The sequence below is a fragment of the Tarenaya hassleriana genome, unplaced genomic scaffold, assembly GCF_000463585.1.
Source record: "Tarenaya hassleriana unplaced genomic scaffold, ASM46358v1 Cleome2, whole genome shotgun sequence".
Classification (NCBI taxonomy): Eukaryota; Viridiplantae; Streptophyta; class Magnoliopsida; order Brassicales; family Cleomaceae; genus Tarenaya; species Tarenaya hassleriana.
Window position 1 is genome coordinate 691,678 of NW_010965372.1, and position 16,825 is coordinate 708,502.

The 16,825-nt window shown below is 38.2% G+C and overlaps 5 protein-coding genes and 1 non-coding gene across 6 annotated transcripts; 3 read left to right on the forward strand and 3 right to left on the reverse strand.

Moving 5' to 3' along the window:
• Nucleotides 1–591: 591 nt before the first annotated feature.
• LOC104811435 (expansin-A11) lies at nt 592–2,294 on the reverse strand. Its single transcript, XM_010538126.1, has 3 exons — nt 2,086–2,294; nt 1,329–1,650; nt 592–1,149 (listed from the first exon to the last, which is right to left on the reverse strand). The coding sequence occupies exons 1-3, from the start codon at nt 2,222–2,224 to the stop codon at nt 840–842; spliced, it is 771 nt and encodes a 256-aa protein (XP_010536428.1). The 5' UTR covers nt 2,225–2,294; the 3' UTR covers nt 592–839.
• Nucleotides 2,295–4,379: 2,085 nt separating this feature from the next.
• Nucleotides 4,380–7,493, reverse strand: LOC104811436 (26S proteasome non-ATPase regulatory subunit 3 homolog A). Its single transcript, XM_010538127.1, has 9 exons — nt 7,384–7,493; nt 7,140–7,234; nt 6,830–7,020; nt 6,264–6,401; nt 6,032–6,168; nt 5,832–5,886; nt 5,634–5,744; nt 5,221–5,460; nt 4,380–5,133 (listed from the first exon to the last, which is right to left on the reverse strand). The coding sequence occupies exons 2-9, from the start codon at nt 7,216–7,218 to the stop codon at nt 4,621–4,623; spliced, it is 1,464 nt and encodes a 487-aa protein (XP_010536429.1). The 5' UTR covers nt 7,219–7,234; nt 7,384–7,493; the 3' UTR covers nt 4,380–4,620.
• Nucleotides 7,494–7,552: 59 nt separating this feature from the next.
• Nucleotides 7,553–7,624, forward strand: TRNAD-GUC. Its single transcript has one exon. It is a non-coding gene; the product is annotated as a tRNA-Asp (tRNA).
• An 818-nt stretch (nt 7,625–8,442) lies between these two features.
• On the forward strand, nt 8,443–8,957 carry LOC104813244 (SKP1-like protein 17). Its single transcript, XM_010540810.2, has one exon. The coding sequence runs from the start codon at nt 8,484–8,486 to the stop codon at nt 8,955–8,957; it is 474 nt and encodes a 157-aa protein (XP_010539112.1). The 5' UTR covers nt 8,443–8,483.
• Nucleotides 8,958–9,271: 314 nt separating this feature from the next.
• On the reverse strand, nt 9,272–11,873 carry LOC104811437 (ribonuclease P protein subunit p25-like protein). Its single transcript, XM_010538128.2, has 9 exons — nt 11,761–11,873; nt 11,513–11,635; nt 10,900–10,980; nt 10,719–10,807; nt 10,514–10,588; nt 10,196–10,266; nt 10,058–10,111; nt 9,775–9,963; nt 9,272–9,626 (listed from the first exon to the last, which is right to left on the reverse strand). The coding sequence occupies exons 2-9, from the start codon at nt 11,633–11,635 to the stop codon at nt 9,553–9,555; spliced, it is 756 nt and encodes a 251-aa protein (XP_010536430.1). The 5' UTR covers nt 11,761–11,873; the 3' UTR covers nt 9,272–9,552.
• A 2,001-nt stretch (nt 11,874–13,874) lies between these two features.
• On the forward strand, nt 13,875–16,270 carry LOC104811438 (pentatricopeptide repeat-containing protein At1g20230). Its single transcript, XM_010538129.1, has one exon. It carries the CDS (start codon nt 13,883–13,885, stop codon nt 16,154–16,156), a length of 2,274 nt encoding a protein of 757 aa, XP_010536431.1. The 5' UTR covers nt 13,875–13,882; the 3' UTR covers nt 16,157–16,270.
• The last annotated feature ends 555 nt before the right edge of the window (nt 16,271–16,825 follow it).

Below are 16,825 nucleotides of genomic sequence, written 5' to 3' on the forward strand. Positions count from 1 at the left end.
ATCTGATAATTTGCCCGTGTGGATCCTTACAAAAAATGAAGACCGGCTAATTTAGCAAAGTAAATTCAAGTTTATTTAATTTTATCTTTTCAAATTTCATCCTTTTAATTTTAATATCCAGTTAGTTTTTGTATTAATATTTCGCATTTACAATAAATGTTTGAAAAAAAATATATATCTCGGAAAATATACTATGCTCAACGTTTTCTTTTTTATTCATTTCTATTTTTCAATGTTTTCTTCATTTTCTGTAAATATTATTTAAGTCTCTTGTTATTATCCTCGCGTGAAATTCATTTCGAAAAAAATTTAAAATTTTAACATTTATTCTTTTATTATTTTTTGTATTTTCTGCCCTCGGAATATTTTTTTTTTTTTTGAAATTTTTATTTTAGCTTCATGTTTATTCTTTCTTTGGTATGTAAACAATATTTTTTTTATATTTTTTCCAACACAATTTCACATTTATTATTTTTCCTTTTTGTATTTTCTTACTCTCCCCTCGAAATAGTTTTTTTAGCTTCGTTTTTTTTTATTCTTTCGTTGGTATTTTTATAACAATTTTTTTAAATATTTTTTCCAGCACATAACTTCACATAGATAGATGCTTTTTTTTTCTATTCATTTACGAGACAAATCAAGTATCCATCCACATATTCAAAAAAAAAAAGTATCCATCCACATCATAAAATTTTAAAATAAAAAAAAAAAAAGAACCGGGCGGGTCACTCCATCAAAAACAAACAAACCCAAGAGCGCGACCACTGCCCTAAAACGCTACGTAACCATCAAACGGAACATAATCAATCCAAAAAAAAACACAATTTTTTTTTGTATGTTCATTTGAACTGAATGTCGGTAGAGTAAGACTGTCCGAACGACCAAGACGAAGGAACGACGTCGTTGAAGATTAGGGTTTGGCCATCGGTGGTGGTGACAGAGAACGAGAGTGATTGGCCGTTGAGGAAAGCGTTGGACTGCCAATTGGCCCCCCAGTTTCGGGACATCTTCAACCAACCTGTCTTAGATCCTCTGATTGAGACAGAAGTTATGGAACCAGCTCCTCCAACGTTGGAGATCGTTACCAGCTCGAAGTAGTCTCTTCCGTTTATTGTGAATCTCACTCCTCCCTTCTTGTAACACGGAACTCTGTTTTTTTTTTTCAGTAACCCGTTTCATTGTATGGTTAGATTCATATATTGATTAAATATATAGAGATATACTTGCACAAAATTTATACATAAATGATCACAAGAATACCGTTATTATACGCTTATAGGATATAGTGTGTATATCAGTATATAGAGAGTGAGAGAGAGAGAAAAAACCTTTGGAAGAGGACGGGAATGATGCCGCCGCGATAGATACCGATCTTTTCCCAGGCGGGTTGGGCCATGTCGAAGTGTTTGAGTGGCGGATTGCACCAGCCGCCGGCATTGTTGGGGAGATCGAAATTGGGAGGGCAGAAATTGGTTGCCGTGACGATCACGAAAGCTCCTTTCTTACACCAACGAGGATCGGAGGAGGAGTCGCACGTGATCTTATAACACTCACCGCAGGATGCTCCGTTGTTGAACAAAGCCGTGCTCAACGCCGCCGTCATCGTTCCGTACCCTGTCGAGTACAGGTTTCCGTATCCACATGCCCCTCCTGCAGTTTGGTGTTTTCTTTTGGGTCAAATTAAATTTTTGGTTCGAGTTTAATTTTGGATGAACGATATGAGAAATTCGATCAAACCCAAAATTAATCTATGATCCAATTTTTAGAAAAAAAAAATTTATAAGAATGATATTTATTTATTTTAAATAGATATTTGTGATAGGAAATCTCGATATATTTTAAATATTTTAATAATTTATATACGATATTTACATAAATAACCGTAACAATGTTTTGCACTTGATGGTACGTTAAATTTGTAGAAGAGAACATATTTTTTCAACCAAAACAAAAGCCCAACACAACATTTAAAGGGGATTTCTACCAAAATCAATGGCTTTGGTTCGGGTTTATCGTTTGATTCTCTAGGTTTAGGGGATCCAAATGGAAATAGAAAATGAGATATAATCAATCAAAAATCAATACCCATTGTTCCAGAAGCGTCACTGCCTCCATAGAACGTAGCATGCCCGTTGGTTACCGCCGACGGCGAAAACGATTCAACGAAAATCGCAAGACACCAAATATCGATCAAAACCATGATTCCGATGCGAATCTTTGCCATATTTTCGATTCGAAGAAAGGAAGAAGAACGAAAGAAGAAGAAGAAGAAGAAGAGTTTGGTGGGTGCATAAGGTGAAGGGAAGAGAGTTGTTTAAATAAGGGGGAAAGTGTGTAGTAAGCATTCACATGTGATCTTCTCCTCATTTTCTTGGGTATCTCCATTTAATTAATATCTAAAATTTATTTTGTATTCTTTAATTAAAAAGTTGTTTTTTGAATCTCATTTACGTATATGTACAAATATTTTGAAAATCTTTTACTGTGGATCTGTAAATTTATCTATGATTTGAATATTGCCAAATAAGATGTCAATAAGCTGCATCTTTGATCATACTTTATACATATAAATTTCATTATTTACACGTCTAGTGAATACATTTTTTAAGCAACAAATCATAATTTCTCATCCTTTGAGGGATTACATGGGTGAACCCATTGATGAGTCACACGCCCCCATTTTCATAATTAATTTTTTTTTTTAAGTTTTATAAAATTTTAAACAATATTAAAATTAAGTTTACCATTATTGTTATCCCCGATTATAAATGACCTTTGTGATCATTTACATATTAGCTAACCTTTTACGTATGTATACATCTAACATTACGTGAAAAGATTCCGTGAATTGAATTAAATAATTTGGATTTTAATTTAGGGATTTAAATAATGGATGAAAAGACAAAGAGAGATCTGAACAAAATGAAAAAGGTTCAATAAAAACTCTCCATGTTAGTTCGTGGTTATCTGTCTGAAAGTCACATGGTTTTTCCCAACAGGAAACGAGCATTATTAGCAACATGCCAAATTGTGTTTTTTTAATTAATTTATTTTAATATATCTGCTTATATATGATCACCGTCCTTCCTCTTTGCTAATTTCACATGATGATGATGATGATGATGATGATGATGATGATGGTGATGGTGATGGTGATGATGATGGTAAAAGTAATAAACTTGCCATCTCGAGTTATTACTAGATAAATGATACAGTTGACTGGTAAGGTTTTTAATGAAATAAGTTGACGGTTGCAAGCTATCAAATAATTGCCGGAATTGTTGCTGATTTTGGTATGGAAATTGGAGCAAATTATTAGCTAAAAACAATTATTAGCTTTAATTATTGTAAAAAAAAAAATTGAGACTTTGGTTGGTAAGATTAGAAATTGATCGTAATTTCCGGTTCGTGCACATGTCTTTGATTTTGACGTTAGATGATGTGATGGATATATATATATATATATTTGTATGTGTGTATGTATGTATGTATATAATCCATTTAATTACACTCTTATTGTCTTTGTTAAGATTTGACAACTATGTTTATATATATATATATAAAAGTTTATTCCTTCCTAATACGGCACATGACATGTTGATTGCCAATCACAAAGTCCATTCATTAAATCACTATGTATTTTTTTTGTTTGTTAACCAAGAGGTTCACATGGCTTTCGGGCCAATCAACATCCTCTCAGGCTCGGGAGCAGGCTTTAGAGGCCCGATGATAGGGGCCTAGAGAGCAACACCCTCCCAACCGAGAAAACACCCCCTCCCTCCCCAACAGCTGGATTCGAACCGATGATCGGATTCCCGAGAGCAACACACTTTCAACAACTCGCCCACTACTTACTATGTATATATATATTCACATTCAACCAAAAAAATATTTTTTTTTTATTTTTTGAGAGAGAAAAAAAGAAGAAGCTATTTTAGCAGTTTCCTTTAAAGGTAGAGGTATCCATATTCGAATTTGGATTCAATTCTATAATTAGTCGACTCGATTCTATAAAAATTTATACTAGTCGATTATTATATAATATTCATTTTGATTGGAACTCGATTTAATTTTTGTTAAGAAAAATTATTTGTTTTAAAAAAAATTATTTTTTTAGTTTTAAAAAAATTTGGCGCCAAATCAGGTATAAAAATTTTGGTTCTCCAAAAGATACCGTTCTAAAATTTTAGACGGTTCAGCTAAAAAACGATACTAAATTTTTCGATCCGATACGATTCGATTCCGAAGAACAATATCAAAATGCCCACTACTTAGAACCATACTAAACAAATTTACCACTAAAAAAGTGGACAATTATCACTAGAAGACTTTAGCCGGAGAACAAAAAATTACATCAGCAAAAAAAAAATTCAACCGGCAAAATAATACCAGAAATTCAAACTAATAATTGGTGGTGCCATTTTTGCAAAAGCAATGACAACATATTAAAACCGGCATGGAATGGAAAGTATCTCTTTCGATAATGCAAATAAAACCCAAAGTGCTTAAACCAACAAAAGAAAAATCCACCACAAAAGAAGACAGAACAGACAGCTAAGTTCTTCAAGACGACAACAAGGGAGCAGGAGCTATGAGTGTCATCATTGTTCAGTCTTAAGTTCAGAAATCATCATCGTCATCCTCCGCCATGTGCTTAGCGAGCTCTTCCTCCTGTTGCTTCCTCTCCCTCCTCTTCTCATCACTCTCTTTCTCCTTGTGGGTATTCGGGGGAAACCTCAGTGCCCTCACTGCCTCATTGTGCATGTTCAGACAGAAGGCGATTCTCGAGTTAAACGCCATCTGGGGTTCGTTCGTTGAGTAGATGTCTCCCGTCTCTTTCGACACCATCCAGTTGTTCTTGTGGTCGATGGTCGCATCTATGGCTCCATCCCGAATGGCTTTGGCCACTATGCTTTCTGCATCTGCTACTGGGTTTGCAGAATTCAGCCTCAGCTTCTTGGCCACGTCTTCTAGCGAGATCCGGGAGTAGGATATGCTGATATTGCGTAACCCGGTTCTGATCACGTTGTGTCGGAGCCTGACTATCAAGTTGTGGGTCCTGTCCTTTGCAAATGTCTCAGTGAACCTCTCTTGCACTGTCCTGAACAGCTCCAAGTCACCAATCCTCACAGCCTGTTGAAACACAACATTAGATAATGCTATTTTAGCAGTTTAAGATTTAAGGTAACGGAAGAGAGATTTTGTAAAAGTGGAACTCACATTGGTAAGTTCAAAGTACGGCCTAAGAGCCTTCTCCATTCCCTTCTGGGTGAAGATTGATCGTTCGGGTATTTCACCCAACAGAAGACGGACTAGAACAGCCCACTTATTGCATTGAATTCTAAATCCCCGGGCTGCAACAGGCGCTTTCCTAGCAGCCTGTAAAAGACTCTCTTTTGCGTCGGTGTACTCAAGCTGAATCGTCCGGATCTTGCCAAGGTAAAACAGATACCTACAAAACTGCAAAGTATAGTGTGAGATGAATTCTTCTACCCAGGAAATAATATATGATGCCTTAAACCTAACTTATTGAGAATATATACGGTAAAACAAAGAGAATGTTCACGTAAAGCAAAGAAAACCAATGCAAAAAGCCACGATAGATAAGAGTTTGTAGGCATTAGTCAAGATACTTGTTGGTTTGAATGGGCCTCAAATCGAGGTGCCTTTGATCTCAGCTTCTCTGCTTGGTCATACAGATTGTAGTGCAGGTAGTTACGAAGCAACAGATTGAGGAGTGTTTCCTGCATTTAACACCATAAATGATCGAATAAGAATCATGAGAAAATTTCATAGAAATTAGGATTGACCAAAATTTCTAAACAACACACCTGACCCAACTCATCATGGCGTAATGTTGCGGAGTGATGCAAGGCGAGAAGAGCGCTGCAAACAAAAAACAAATCAATCGGATACATGAAACTTATGCAATTTAATCAACAATCTCTTCTTATTTCTCATTCAAAAAAATGCCCTCATGGAGATCATAGGATCAAGAATAAAATAAATAACAATTCTCTTAACAACCGACCTACGGATTTCAGCAAGATCACCCGTCATCTCATAACTTAAAGAGTAGTAGAAATACAGTCTTGAAGCGATAACATCAATAGTCCTCCTGTTTATGCTCTTGAGACGAGAAATGCTTGCTGAAGAGCAAGCTTTGGCCTAAAAGGCAAAAAGGAAAAACACATACTAAAATCTACACGACAGCAAGCTGACGAAGAAAGTAGCCAATAAAACCAAAGAGAAGAGGCAGTAACCTCGTTGTACTTTTTCTGATCAATCAGAAACAGAAGAACGATCAAGTAACAGTAAATCTCAAGCTCTGCAGACATGTGCTTGGAAGGAGCCTGGGCAGCCGAGGAAGCTGTATCAACTTCCATCTCATGTTCATCAACCTACAACCATAGATAGTAAATACGCCAGTGTCTATAGACATATCATTGCTCGAGATTAACGAACAAAATCTCAAAACACGATGTCAAGATTGGAAATAAATTGGGGGAGGGGGAGGGCGCTATTTGGTCACATTCATGAATTAGATGGCCAAATCGAACGATTGCCGAGACCTGTCAGCCTAACCAACATCAACTTCAAAATTCAACAGTTAACCGTCCATAGCTGAAAATGGGGCCAAAAGCCGATAACTAAACTGCGAAATGCCAAGTTCAATCCAATAAAAACTCATCATTCCGAAAGCATGCTTTGTAAAGTCCCAGACCACAGACCCTAAGCAGAACTATGAGGTGCATAACAAATGGAACAAATAACCTTGGGATTAAGGCGATGTTGATGTTGATGATGAAAGAACAAAATCCAAATGTACCTTAGGAACAAAAGAAGAGAGGCGAGAGTGAGCCTCAGATCCAGGAACCAAAGCGAAATCAAGGAACGAGGAGAGCACAGAACCGGTGAACTTTCGTCTCAGGCCCATCGTGAGACGAACAGCACGAGCAATACGACGGACCTCCTTGGTATACGAGCCGGTCTCGATCAGCGAAGCTATCTCCTTCAAATCTGTGAATCAAGAGCATCCAGATTATGAAACTATGAGCGTTCTAGCTCAAGACGGGCACCCTAAGAACCCTAGCAATGAGTAAATTTCATGAATTGAAGAGCTGGGATCGAGGGTTTACTTTGCAAAGTGGAGGTAGCAGCAGTGACAACGGACTGAGAAGGGGTTTGATTTTCTTTCATTTCCACGTCCTGAGTCATCTTCGCACCGAAATCTCTGCGTTCACCATCAGAAAACAGGAAAGAAGGGTTATTAGGGTTTTTTGCAGAACAAAACCAACACGTCCAGATCTTCCCGGATTCTTCCAACTTTCGGGCGGTTACCCAAATGAGAAACAGATACACAGAGAAAGAGAAAGCACAAACTTGATCCAACAGATCTTCAAAGAGGAGGAGAGAAGACGATGAGGCTCGAAGCTGCAGCTGAATTTGCTTCGCTAATATGCTTTTCTCCTACAGAATCACACTTTTCTTTTTGTTCAAGACAAAACAAAGATTACCCTAAGTTTACGATAATTTTTGCGTTAGCAACAAAGTCGTTGTAGTATAGTGGTGAGTATTCCCGCCTGTCACGCGGGTGACCCGGGTTCGATCCCCGGCAACGGCGAATTTTTTTTAAAATTTTGATTAAATTGTACGACGTCGTTTACTTAATGGGCTTTTATCTTGAGCCTCTTATTTCAAATGGACTTCACACCTCATTTTCTACCCCCAATTCAAGAATCATAATCTTTTAAGCCTGTGATTAAAAGAAAACCACCCTTATTTTTTTCTTTAATAAAAAAAAAATACAATATATATTATATAAGCCAACATACTCCTTATTTTCATCAGTCCCAAACTCACAGAGAGAGATCTCTCCGCCCATCTCCAAGATTAGGTTTCTTGTTTCGATCCACGACAGCAATGGCGACTAGTAGCGGAAAGATCAGGCTCAAGAGCATGGAGGGTCACTTGTTCGAGATCGAGAGGGACGCGGCCATGTTGTCTCCTGTGTTAAGCCACGTGATAGAAGACATCGTCGACAAAGCTTCTTCTTCTTCTTCTGTCGTAGTTCCAGTCTTCAATGGCACGACCAAAACCCTAGCGAAGATCGTAGAGTACATGAAGAATCATGCAGAAAACAAAGATCAAGAGCGAACGAAGTTGCGATCCCCGGCAACGGCGAATTTTTTTTAAAATTTTGATTAAATTGTACGACGTCGTTTACTTAATGGGCTTTTATCTTGAGCCTCTTATTTCAAATGGACTTCACACCTCATTTTCTACCCCCAATTCAAGAATCATAATCTTTTAAGCCTGTGATTAAAAGAAAACCACCCTTATTTTTTTCTTTAATAAAAAAAAAATACAATATATATTATATAAGCCAACATACTCCTTATTTTCATCAGTCCCAAACTCACAGAGAGAGATCTCTCCGCCCATCTCCAAGATTAGGTTTCTTGTTTCGATCCACGACAGCAATGGCGACTAGTAGCGGAAAGATCAGGCTCAAGAGCATGGAGGGTCACTTGTTCGAGATCGAGAGGGACGCGGCCATGTTGTCTCCTGTGTTAAGCCACGTGATAGAAGACATCGTCGACAAAGCTTCTTCTTCTTCTTCTGTCGTAGTTCCAGTCTTCAATGGCACGACCAAAACCCTAGCGAAGATCGTAGAGTACATGAAGAATCATGCAGAAAACAAAGATCAAGAGCGAACGAAGTTGGCGAAAGAGAAGTTGGAGTTCGTCGAAGGGTTCGAGGACATGGACGAGCTGCTGGATGTTATGAACTTGGCTTCGTATTTGGACTTGTCGGTTTTGCTTCGTCTGGTCGCGGCGAGAGTTGCGTTTGTGATCAACGATATGACGGTGGAGGAGATTCGTTCTCTCTTCAAGATCCAAGGAGATTACACGGTGGAGGAAGAGGCGGAACTCGGGACTGCATGGGCTTTCTAGAAATGATCATATCGGTCGTATGCTATAGGATTCGCATTATACAAAGTATAAAGATTAGGGTTTTTTTTTTTGGGACTTTTTTTTTCTTGTGGGTTTTCTTTCTCTGTCATTAGACTGTAACCATTTGGTTAATGTTCTCATTGTATAAAGATTAGGGTTTTCCATTTTTTTTTCTTGTCATTGGACCGGTTAACAATGGCTATCAAGAGAGATTATATCAAGAATATCTTGAAAGGTTATATTAATATTAATATTATATATAAAGATTAGGGCTATGTAATCGGAATATCAACATTGCACCGGTTAACAATGGCTAATCATCTGAACCGGAAAGTGGTGTTTAACGTCATACATTACAAACGCTTTCAAGGAAAACTAAAAGAATAAACTGTTCCATCACATTAACAATTTTTTTTATAAAAAAAAAAACCCAAAAGTTGTGTTCTGCCTAAAAAAACAATGAACATATGTTAAAAAACCTAATGTCTTCTTAACAAAACTCAAAGTCACAGATAATAATTTGTATCATCAAACGGAAAACAGATCAAAAGATGCAGAAGGGCATTATCCATTTGATGATAAGCACAACCTCGACTCAGGCAGCTGCTTCGATAGACGGGCCGTTAGATCTGTTGAATCCACCTCGGCCTCGCCTTCCGCGTCCACGTCCTGTCCATATCAATATATTTCCCACCGTTATTGAAGATTTAACTTTTCAGACAAACTCACTTCCTAGTCAGTTGCCCAAATCCTACTTTCAGAGAGCTTTATACACTTCAAGAAATAGAACTAGGGTTTTGAAGGGTCATCATCATACCGCGACCTTGAGGAGGTGCATCGTATCCATAACCTCCGTCCTGCTGCATCTCATACTGTGGCCCACTACTGTATCCTCCTCTTCCCCGACCACGAGACCCTCGTCCTCTTCCACGACCCCTTCCCCGACCATATCCCGGGCTATGATCCCAACCTCCATCTTCATATTCTGCATTCATAAATCCATTCCCTAAAAAGACGAAAATTTGGTAAGCAATTCCAATTGTTGAATGTTGACCATTGATGAGTGTAAAAACATAACGATTCCTAAGCCAGATTCCTACCTCTGCTACTTCTTCCCCTTCCTCTGCCCCTTCCTCCCCTGCCTCTAGGTGATCCTTATGGGGAAAAAAACACAAGGGCAACTTTATAAACCTGCGGGTGAGCTTCTGAAAATGTCATTACCAGAGAAACAGTAATACCTCGTCCTTCATAATCGTTTTCAACAGATGGTGAAGGTTTCACCAATTCAACAGGAATTGGTTGCTGGTATCTGCAAAATTATTCGACAAAAAAATTATAAGCATAAAAGAGATGCTTAACACTCTACCCCATAGAACCAGGGAGACAACTTATACATTTTTACACTGTTTCTAGATTTAAAAATGACAAAATATGACTCAACTTATCCCATAATTTACTTAAGGGCAAGCTAAATCTCTTGATAGATTTTTGTTCGAGGCATGAGACAAACCAATAATAAGTTATAAGCAAGAACAAAATAGGTACTAGAAGCTTACCCGACTGAGGATGTATTCAGCTCGTTCTTGGATAGGGTTATGGTTATCACTGAAACATGCCTTGTGGTCTCCAAGCTTCAAAAGCGAAAAGAAAGAAAGAAATAGCATATCATAATAAAGCTAAATTAACATTAAATACGAATTGAACCAAGCTAGATCTAGATAAACATCCACTGCAATTAGAACACATCTAGAGTCTCCTTACGGTAGAAGGCCTTCTTCTAGAGGTTCCCATGTATCTGTGATGTCTGTGGATCCAATAGATGTGTTCTGATGAAGACCAGCAATCCTTCTCTGCATTACAGATACCGGGCATATTTTAAAGTTCAATCCATCGTCAGAATCACCAAATGTTACCGTTCAGAAAGGACAAAAGCCGACAATACCTTGACCAGCTCCACTATATTCACAGTCTTATTGATAGCCCTTCCCATTGCCTTGAAGACAACTTCGTTTGAACCTTTTTCCTGAATAAATGACGGGATTTCGGAATAAGCATAACGAAAGCAGAGAGGAGAACAGAAAGAAGAGTTGAAACTATCCCTGAGAACATCAATCAACCGCCAATTCAGAGGAGAGAATCCATGACAGTACTTTCCAATCAATATCACATGATAAAAGGCAAAAGCTTTTATGTAGCTGAACTTAATAAACAGAAACAAAAAGCACCATTATAAGATCCATATCCTACAGTAATACCAAGTCACCTTTTTTTTCCTTCTAAACTACCAATTAAATAAAGTGCAAATCGAAATCTAGATTACCAAATAAGAGCAAAATCCCATCTTTCTGCCTACCTCCAGTCCCAACATGGTAAGCTCTACCGTTCTAGATTCCAAATCTTTGTCACCGAGAAGCATAAACCCTAAACCATATATCCCAATACCAACGAAACAATCTAGAAACCTCTCTAATCAAAATAATAGACGACATCGAGTATACACCAAATCAGATTTAGCAAAGGGCCAAGAAGAAGAAGAAGAGGAGAAATCAAATCACCTGAAGAAGAGTCATGGCGTAGGTGATGTAGTTTCGCGCCCTTCCTTGACTAGTGATACGAATCTCGTTCTCGCCAATCGGCGTCTCCGCCTTCGGCTTCTCCACTCGCTGATATCGGTCCATCTGAAACAACACGGAATCAGAACACGAAGGCTAATTCCATGGACGACCCACCAAAACGGGTGAAGAACAAAAGCGAAACTAGGGTTTTGCTTCGAATTGTTCCGTTGTTGCTCAGATTACTTTACCTTGAGCAATGCTTGTGCTTTCAGATTTTCGCCGGACCTGTAGAAGATTCAAAGGAAGCGAGAATAGTGGTTACCCCTCTCTGCACGGACCCGGTTCTTCTGAAGCGCTCCAACTGCAGGCGCTTCTCTGATATATATAGCAGTCGAACCGCTTCTCCTCCACACGCGCACACCTCATGCAAGTACCCTAACCGGTTTCCAGTTCAGTTTTTTCTCTAAACCGAACCGAACCGATAAAATGGCCATGACGATATTATATATAAAAATCTATTTTGTACCGAATTAAATCGACAATTTTATGTTATATAAACCTATGCGATTTACGGGTTTCGACCGGAAAGGAAACTGGATTTGCTTATGGAATTTGATTGGTGTTCGATTTAGATGAACCGGATGATTGAATCGGGTTTAGGTTGGTCGCGTCACACATCTTGATCTTGGGATAATCTCTTTGGAGATTTATCCAATGGAAAAAGTCTAAATGATGAAAAAATATAAATTTCAAAAATAAGCCCAAATCTACACGTTATTTTGTAGAAAATTGCTGGTTATCAGTCTCACAAAGCAACTAAAAAAAATAAGGGACCCTATTTTATATTATTTTTTAGAACGTGTCTCTGACATTTTTTCCAGAAAATTAATTAAAAATAAGTAAAATAATTTATAATTGTTTTTAAAGAAAATAAATGTATCACTTGACACGTCCCCTGGGGTCAATTTGCAAAATGTATTTATAGTAAAACCCTCAATTGACGTGGACCTATATAACGTGAGAAGCATTTGAGACGTCTAGAAAGTTCTATTTGGCACGTAGATGCCGAATCAATTTAAACCAAATAACATTTAATTATAATTAAATCGATGTAAAAAAAAACTAGTAGGTATTTTCTGACACTTTTATTAATACCCAAAATTTTTACTCCGACCAATCAAAAGACTACAGGAAAGAGAGAAAACCGATCAAGAGTGGTAATTGCGGGTATTATTGGGTTTTCGTCTTGCCGAAGAAATGTATTGTAAAGATAAACGCCATGTGTTCGGCTTTTCTTTGAAAGGGTTCGGTAGAGATCCACGGAGGTGCGGAAGTGGCTTGGGACAGAGTTACCTCGCCGAAAACCGAAGATGGGTTAGAACTTTAGAAAGATTGATACATGGAATGCACTGATAGAAAACACGAAAAGAGTGATGTAAAGATTTTACGTCATTAAAAAGGCGCGGTATGTCTCTTGGATGTTGATGATGTACAAATCCGATTGATAAATGATAAAGAGAAGGAATCCTTCTTTGCTCGAGATGTTTGGAACATGCTTAGGCGGGGAATCATAGAGTTGACTGGTGCAAAATCATTTGGTGTAAATTTAATATGCTAAAACATTCTTTTCTCACATAGTTGCTTACGTTCGTCTGCTGTCTAGTAGATATCGTATGTTTTTATGAGATATTTCGCTAGATCCAAACTTCTTGTTTTGTCAGAAAACTACGGAAAGTAGATACCATATTTTCTTTGAATGCTCAATGACTAGTGACCTATTGCATCATGCTTTGAGAAAGTTCGGACAAATACCAGAAGTGTTTACTTGGGATAATTTGTTTGCCTACATGTCAAGGCGATGAGACGGTAAAATCATGTTTTGGACCTCTTGCAACATATGACGGCTCGTCGTTTATATAATATGAGGTGAAAGGAACTCGAAGATATACAATGCACGGTTTAGGGAACTATTCTACAAAGACATCGACAGAGGTTTTCGATCCAAGATGACCGGATTACGAATTACTCATCCGGAACTTGCGAGTTATCTACTACGCCAATTGTTTCTATGACCTTTAAATTATCTAGTTCTATAAAAAAAAATTTATAACTAGAAGATTTACTGAGCCATTCGAATCTCTTCCTTTCTCTCGCTTTCCCTATGTGGATCCATTTTTGGAAACGAAGAGATTGTTGATTGAGAAGCTGCTAGCAACGGTCAGGATTGCTCGGACGCTCGCTCTCTGAATCCCCACCGTTGATCTCGTATGCGCTGACGTGGCAGAATCTGCTAGTTTTGGTTTTGGTCGGGATCTGTGGTTTTTCTTCCGTGTAGTTCGACAAAGGCGGGAAAATTCGAGTTTCCAAGAGATGACAAAACAAGTTCGCCATCTGTTCGAGAAAATCCCCCAACCGGTTCTTGCCTTCTTAGAATCTTCTTCATTTTCGTCTCTCTCGAAGACGAGACAAGTTCATGCTCAGATTATCAAACACGGAGCTCAGGATTACGCCATTTTCGCCACCAATCTCATAGCTTCGTACTCGAACCACCATTGCTTCGCCGATGCAGAGCACGTCCTCGGATCAATCCAGGAGCCCACCGTTCACTCTTTCTCCCCTCTTATCTACGCGTTGAACAGATATAATCACTTCTCGCAGTCTATTCGCGTGTTTTCTCGGATGATGTCTAATGGGGTGTCTCCGGATACTCGCGTTCTTCCGAATTTGTTCAAGGCATGTGCTGGGTTATCAGCTTTAGAAGTTGGGAAGCAAATTCATTGTATAGCTTGCGTGTTGGGATTGGATTTGGATCCTTTTGTTCAGGACTCTTTGTTCCATATGTACATGAAATGCGATAGGATGGGGGACGCACGCGAGGTGTTCGATAGAATTTCGCAGAAAGATGTTGTCACTTGCAGTGCTCTGCTCTGTGGCTATGCACGAAAGGGTTGTTCAGACGAGGTGATGGGTCTACTTGTGGAGATGGAAAAGTTGGGTGTGGAGCCGAATTTGGTGTCCTGGAACGGTATACTTTCTGGGTTTAATCATATCGGGTGTCACAAAGAAGCAGTCATGATGTTCCAAAAGATGCATTCTGAGGGGTTTTGCCCTAACGAGGTGACAGTATCGAGCATTCTTCCTGCGGTTGGGAACTCGGAGAAGCTGGATTTGGGGAGACAGATTCATGGGTATGTCACCAAACAGGGGTTGATAAAGGATAAATGTGTTGCCAGTGCAATGGTGGATATGTACGGGAAATGTGGCTCCGGCTATGAAATTTTGAAGCTTTATGATGAAATTGAGCTCAGGGAAACCGGTGTCAGCAATGCTTGCATTACAGGGCTCTCACGGAATGGTCTTGTCGATAAGGCACTTGAAATGTTCGAGTTATTCAAGGAACAGAAGTTGGAGTTAAATGTCGTGTCTTGGACGTCAATAATAGCTGGGTGTGCTCAGAACGGGAAGGATATTGAAGCCCTAGAGCTTTTCAGAGAGATGCAGGTTGCTGGGGTAAAACCAAACTCTGTGACGATCCCTTCAATGCTGCCAGCATGTGGAAATATAGCGGCTTTGATTCACGGGAAAGCGGCTCATGGATATTCTGTACGGGCCGGGACCATGGACGACGTTCATGTGGGCAGTGCATTGATTGACATGTATGCCAAATGTGGAAGAATCAACATGTCTCAGCTCATTTTTTTTATGATGCCCACAAAAAATTTAGTTTGTTGGAATTCTATGATGGCCGGATATGCAATGCATGGGAAGTGCAGTGAAGTCATAGGTATATTTAACTCTCTCCGGAAAACTGGACTAAAGCCTGATTTCATCAGCTTTACTTGTTTATTAGCAGCATGCAGCCAAGGAGGTTTAACAGATGAAGGGTGGAAATATTTCAACATGATGTCAGAGGAATATGGAATCAAACCAAGATTAGAGCATTATGCTTGCATGGTGAACCTTTTAGGACGAGCCGGGAAATTGGAAGAGGCATATGACATGATAAAGGGGATGCCTTTCGAGTCAGATGCCTGTGTATGGGGAGCTTTATTAAGTTCTTGCAGGGTTCACAACAATGTGGACTTGGGGGAAATCGCTGCAGAAAACCTCTTCAAGCTAGAACCTGAAAACCCTGGGAATTACGTCCTCTTATCCAATATCTACGCTTCTAAAGGAATGTGGACAAAAGTAGACATGGTAAGGGACATGATGAAGAGCCTGGGACTGAAGAAAAACCCGGGTTGTAGTTGGATTCAAGTGAAGAACAAACTCCACATGCTTCTTGCAGGTGATAATACACATCCTGAGATGAATCGGATAACAGAGAAGCTAGTTGAGATCGGCATGGAGATGAGAAAATCGGGTTATCACCCGAATTTGGATTTCGTGCTTCAAGACGTGGAAGAGCAAGAGAAAGAGCACATACTCTGCGGTCACAGCGAGAAACTAGCCGTTGTTTTCGGCCTATTGAACACACCGAAAGGTACTCCTCTTCAGGTGATAAAGAACCTTAGGATATGTGGTGATTGTCACTCTGTCATTAAATTCATTTCAGGATATGCAAGTAGAGAGATTTTTGTTAGAGATACCAATAGGTTTCATCATTTTAGAGATGGGCATTGTTCCTGTGGAGATTTTTGGTGAAGTTTTCTCTTTTTTTTTTAGTTTTATATCCTCTTGTTCTTGTTTAGGGAAGGAAAACAATGTTGCCAATTTTGATACAAAGATTTTGTTGTATAGTAAACAATTTAGATTTAATCATTAGAGTTTATGTAACATTTTATATTTTTTTTATTTTCAAAACATAAGAAATCCTTAAATTCCAATAATAATGTGTATTTTTACTAGTTATGAATCTGTGTTAACTCCATGAAGGAAATATTTGTCTTCCAACACACAAATAGAAGAACCATTCGTGATGATAACATATAATGGCAACTACATATATTAAAATACGATTATTATGTTTTATTCAGCTTTTAAAATATTACATCTATCAAAGTTTCATTATCGTTTTAGAGAAATATGCATGAATCATACATTTTTCTTTTTTCATATGATGAAGATTTCAATTCTGCGATAGAAAAAAAAATAAAAAGATATCGTTTTTTTAATATGTCTAGATTGTCAATAAATATTATGTAAATAGATATTATAATCTTCTTCTAATATGTTCAGTTACAATTGAAATGAATATTATGGCAATTGATTTTTTCATTTGTGTTTAATATAGATTTTTAAAATCAAATTAATTAAACTAAATAAATATAAAATAATTGAAAAAAGAATTAAATTAAAATATTTTAGAAATAA

Bases quoted from the DNA above. Each gene is read 5' to 3' on its own strand.
- LOC104811435 (XM_010538126.1), bottom strand. From the start codon at position 2,224: ATGGCAAAGATTCGCATCGGAATCATGGTTTTGATCGATATTTGGTGT. The intron at 1,651-2,085 runs GTATTGATTTTT...ACCAAACTGCAG, and splicing joins TGACGCTTCTGGAACAATGG to GAGGGGCATGTGGATACGGA. The intron at 1,150-1,328 runs GTTTTTTCTCTC...AAAAAAAAACAG, and splicing joins ATTCCCGTCCTCTTCCAAAG to AGTTCCGTGTTACAAGAAGG.
- LOC104813244 (XM_010540810.2), top strand. From the start codon at position 8,484: ATGGCGACTAGTAGCGGAAAGATCAGGCTCAAGAGCATGGAGGGTCAC.
- LOC104811438 (XM_010538129.1), top strand. From the start codon at position 13,883: ATGACAAAACAAGTTCGCCATCTGTTCGAGAAAATCCCCCAACCGGTT.
- LOC104811436 (XM_010538127.1), bottom strand. From the start codon at position 7,218: ATGACTCAGGACGTGGAAATGAAAGAAAATCAAACCCCTTCTCAGTCC. The intron at 5,461-5,633 runs GTATCTTGACTA...TATACTTTGCAG, and splicing joins AGGCCCATTCAAACCAACAA to TTTTGTAGGTATCTGTTTTA. The intron at 5,134-5,220 runs GTGAGTTCCACT...GTGTTTCAACAG, and splicing joins CGTACTTTGAACTTACCAAT to GCTGTGAGGATTGGTGACTT.
- LOC104811437 (XM_010538128.2), bottom strand. From the start codon at position 11,635: ATGGACCGATATCAGCGAGTGGAGAAGCCGAAGGCGGAGACGCCGATT. The intron at 10,267-10,513 runs GTAAGCTTCTAG...ATAATTTTGCAG, and splicing joins CTGAATACATCCTCAGTCGG to ATACCAGCAACCAATTCCTG. The intron at 10,112-10,195 runs GTATTACTGTTT...TTTCCCCATAAG, and splicing joins AAACGATTATGAAGGACGAG to GATCACCTAGAGGCAGGGGA.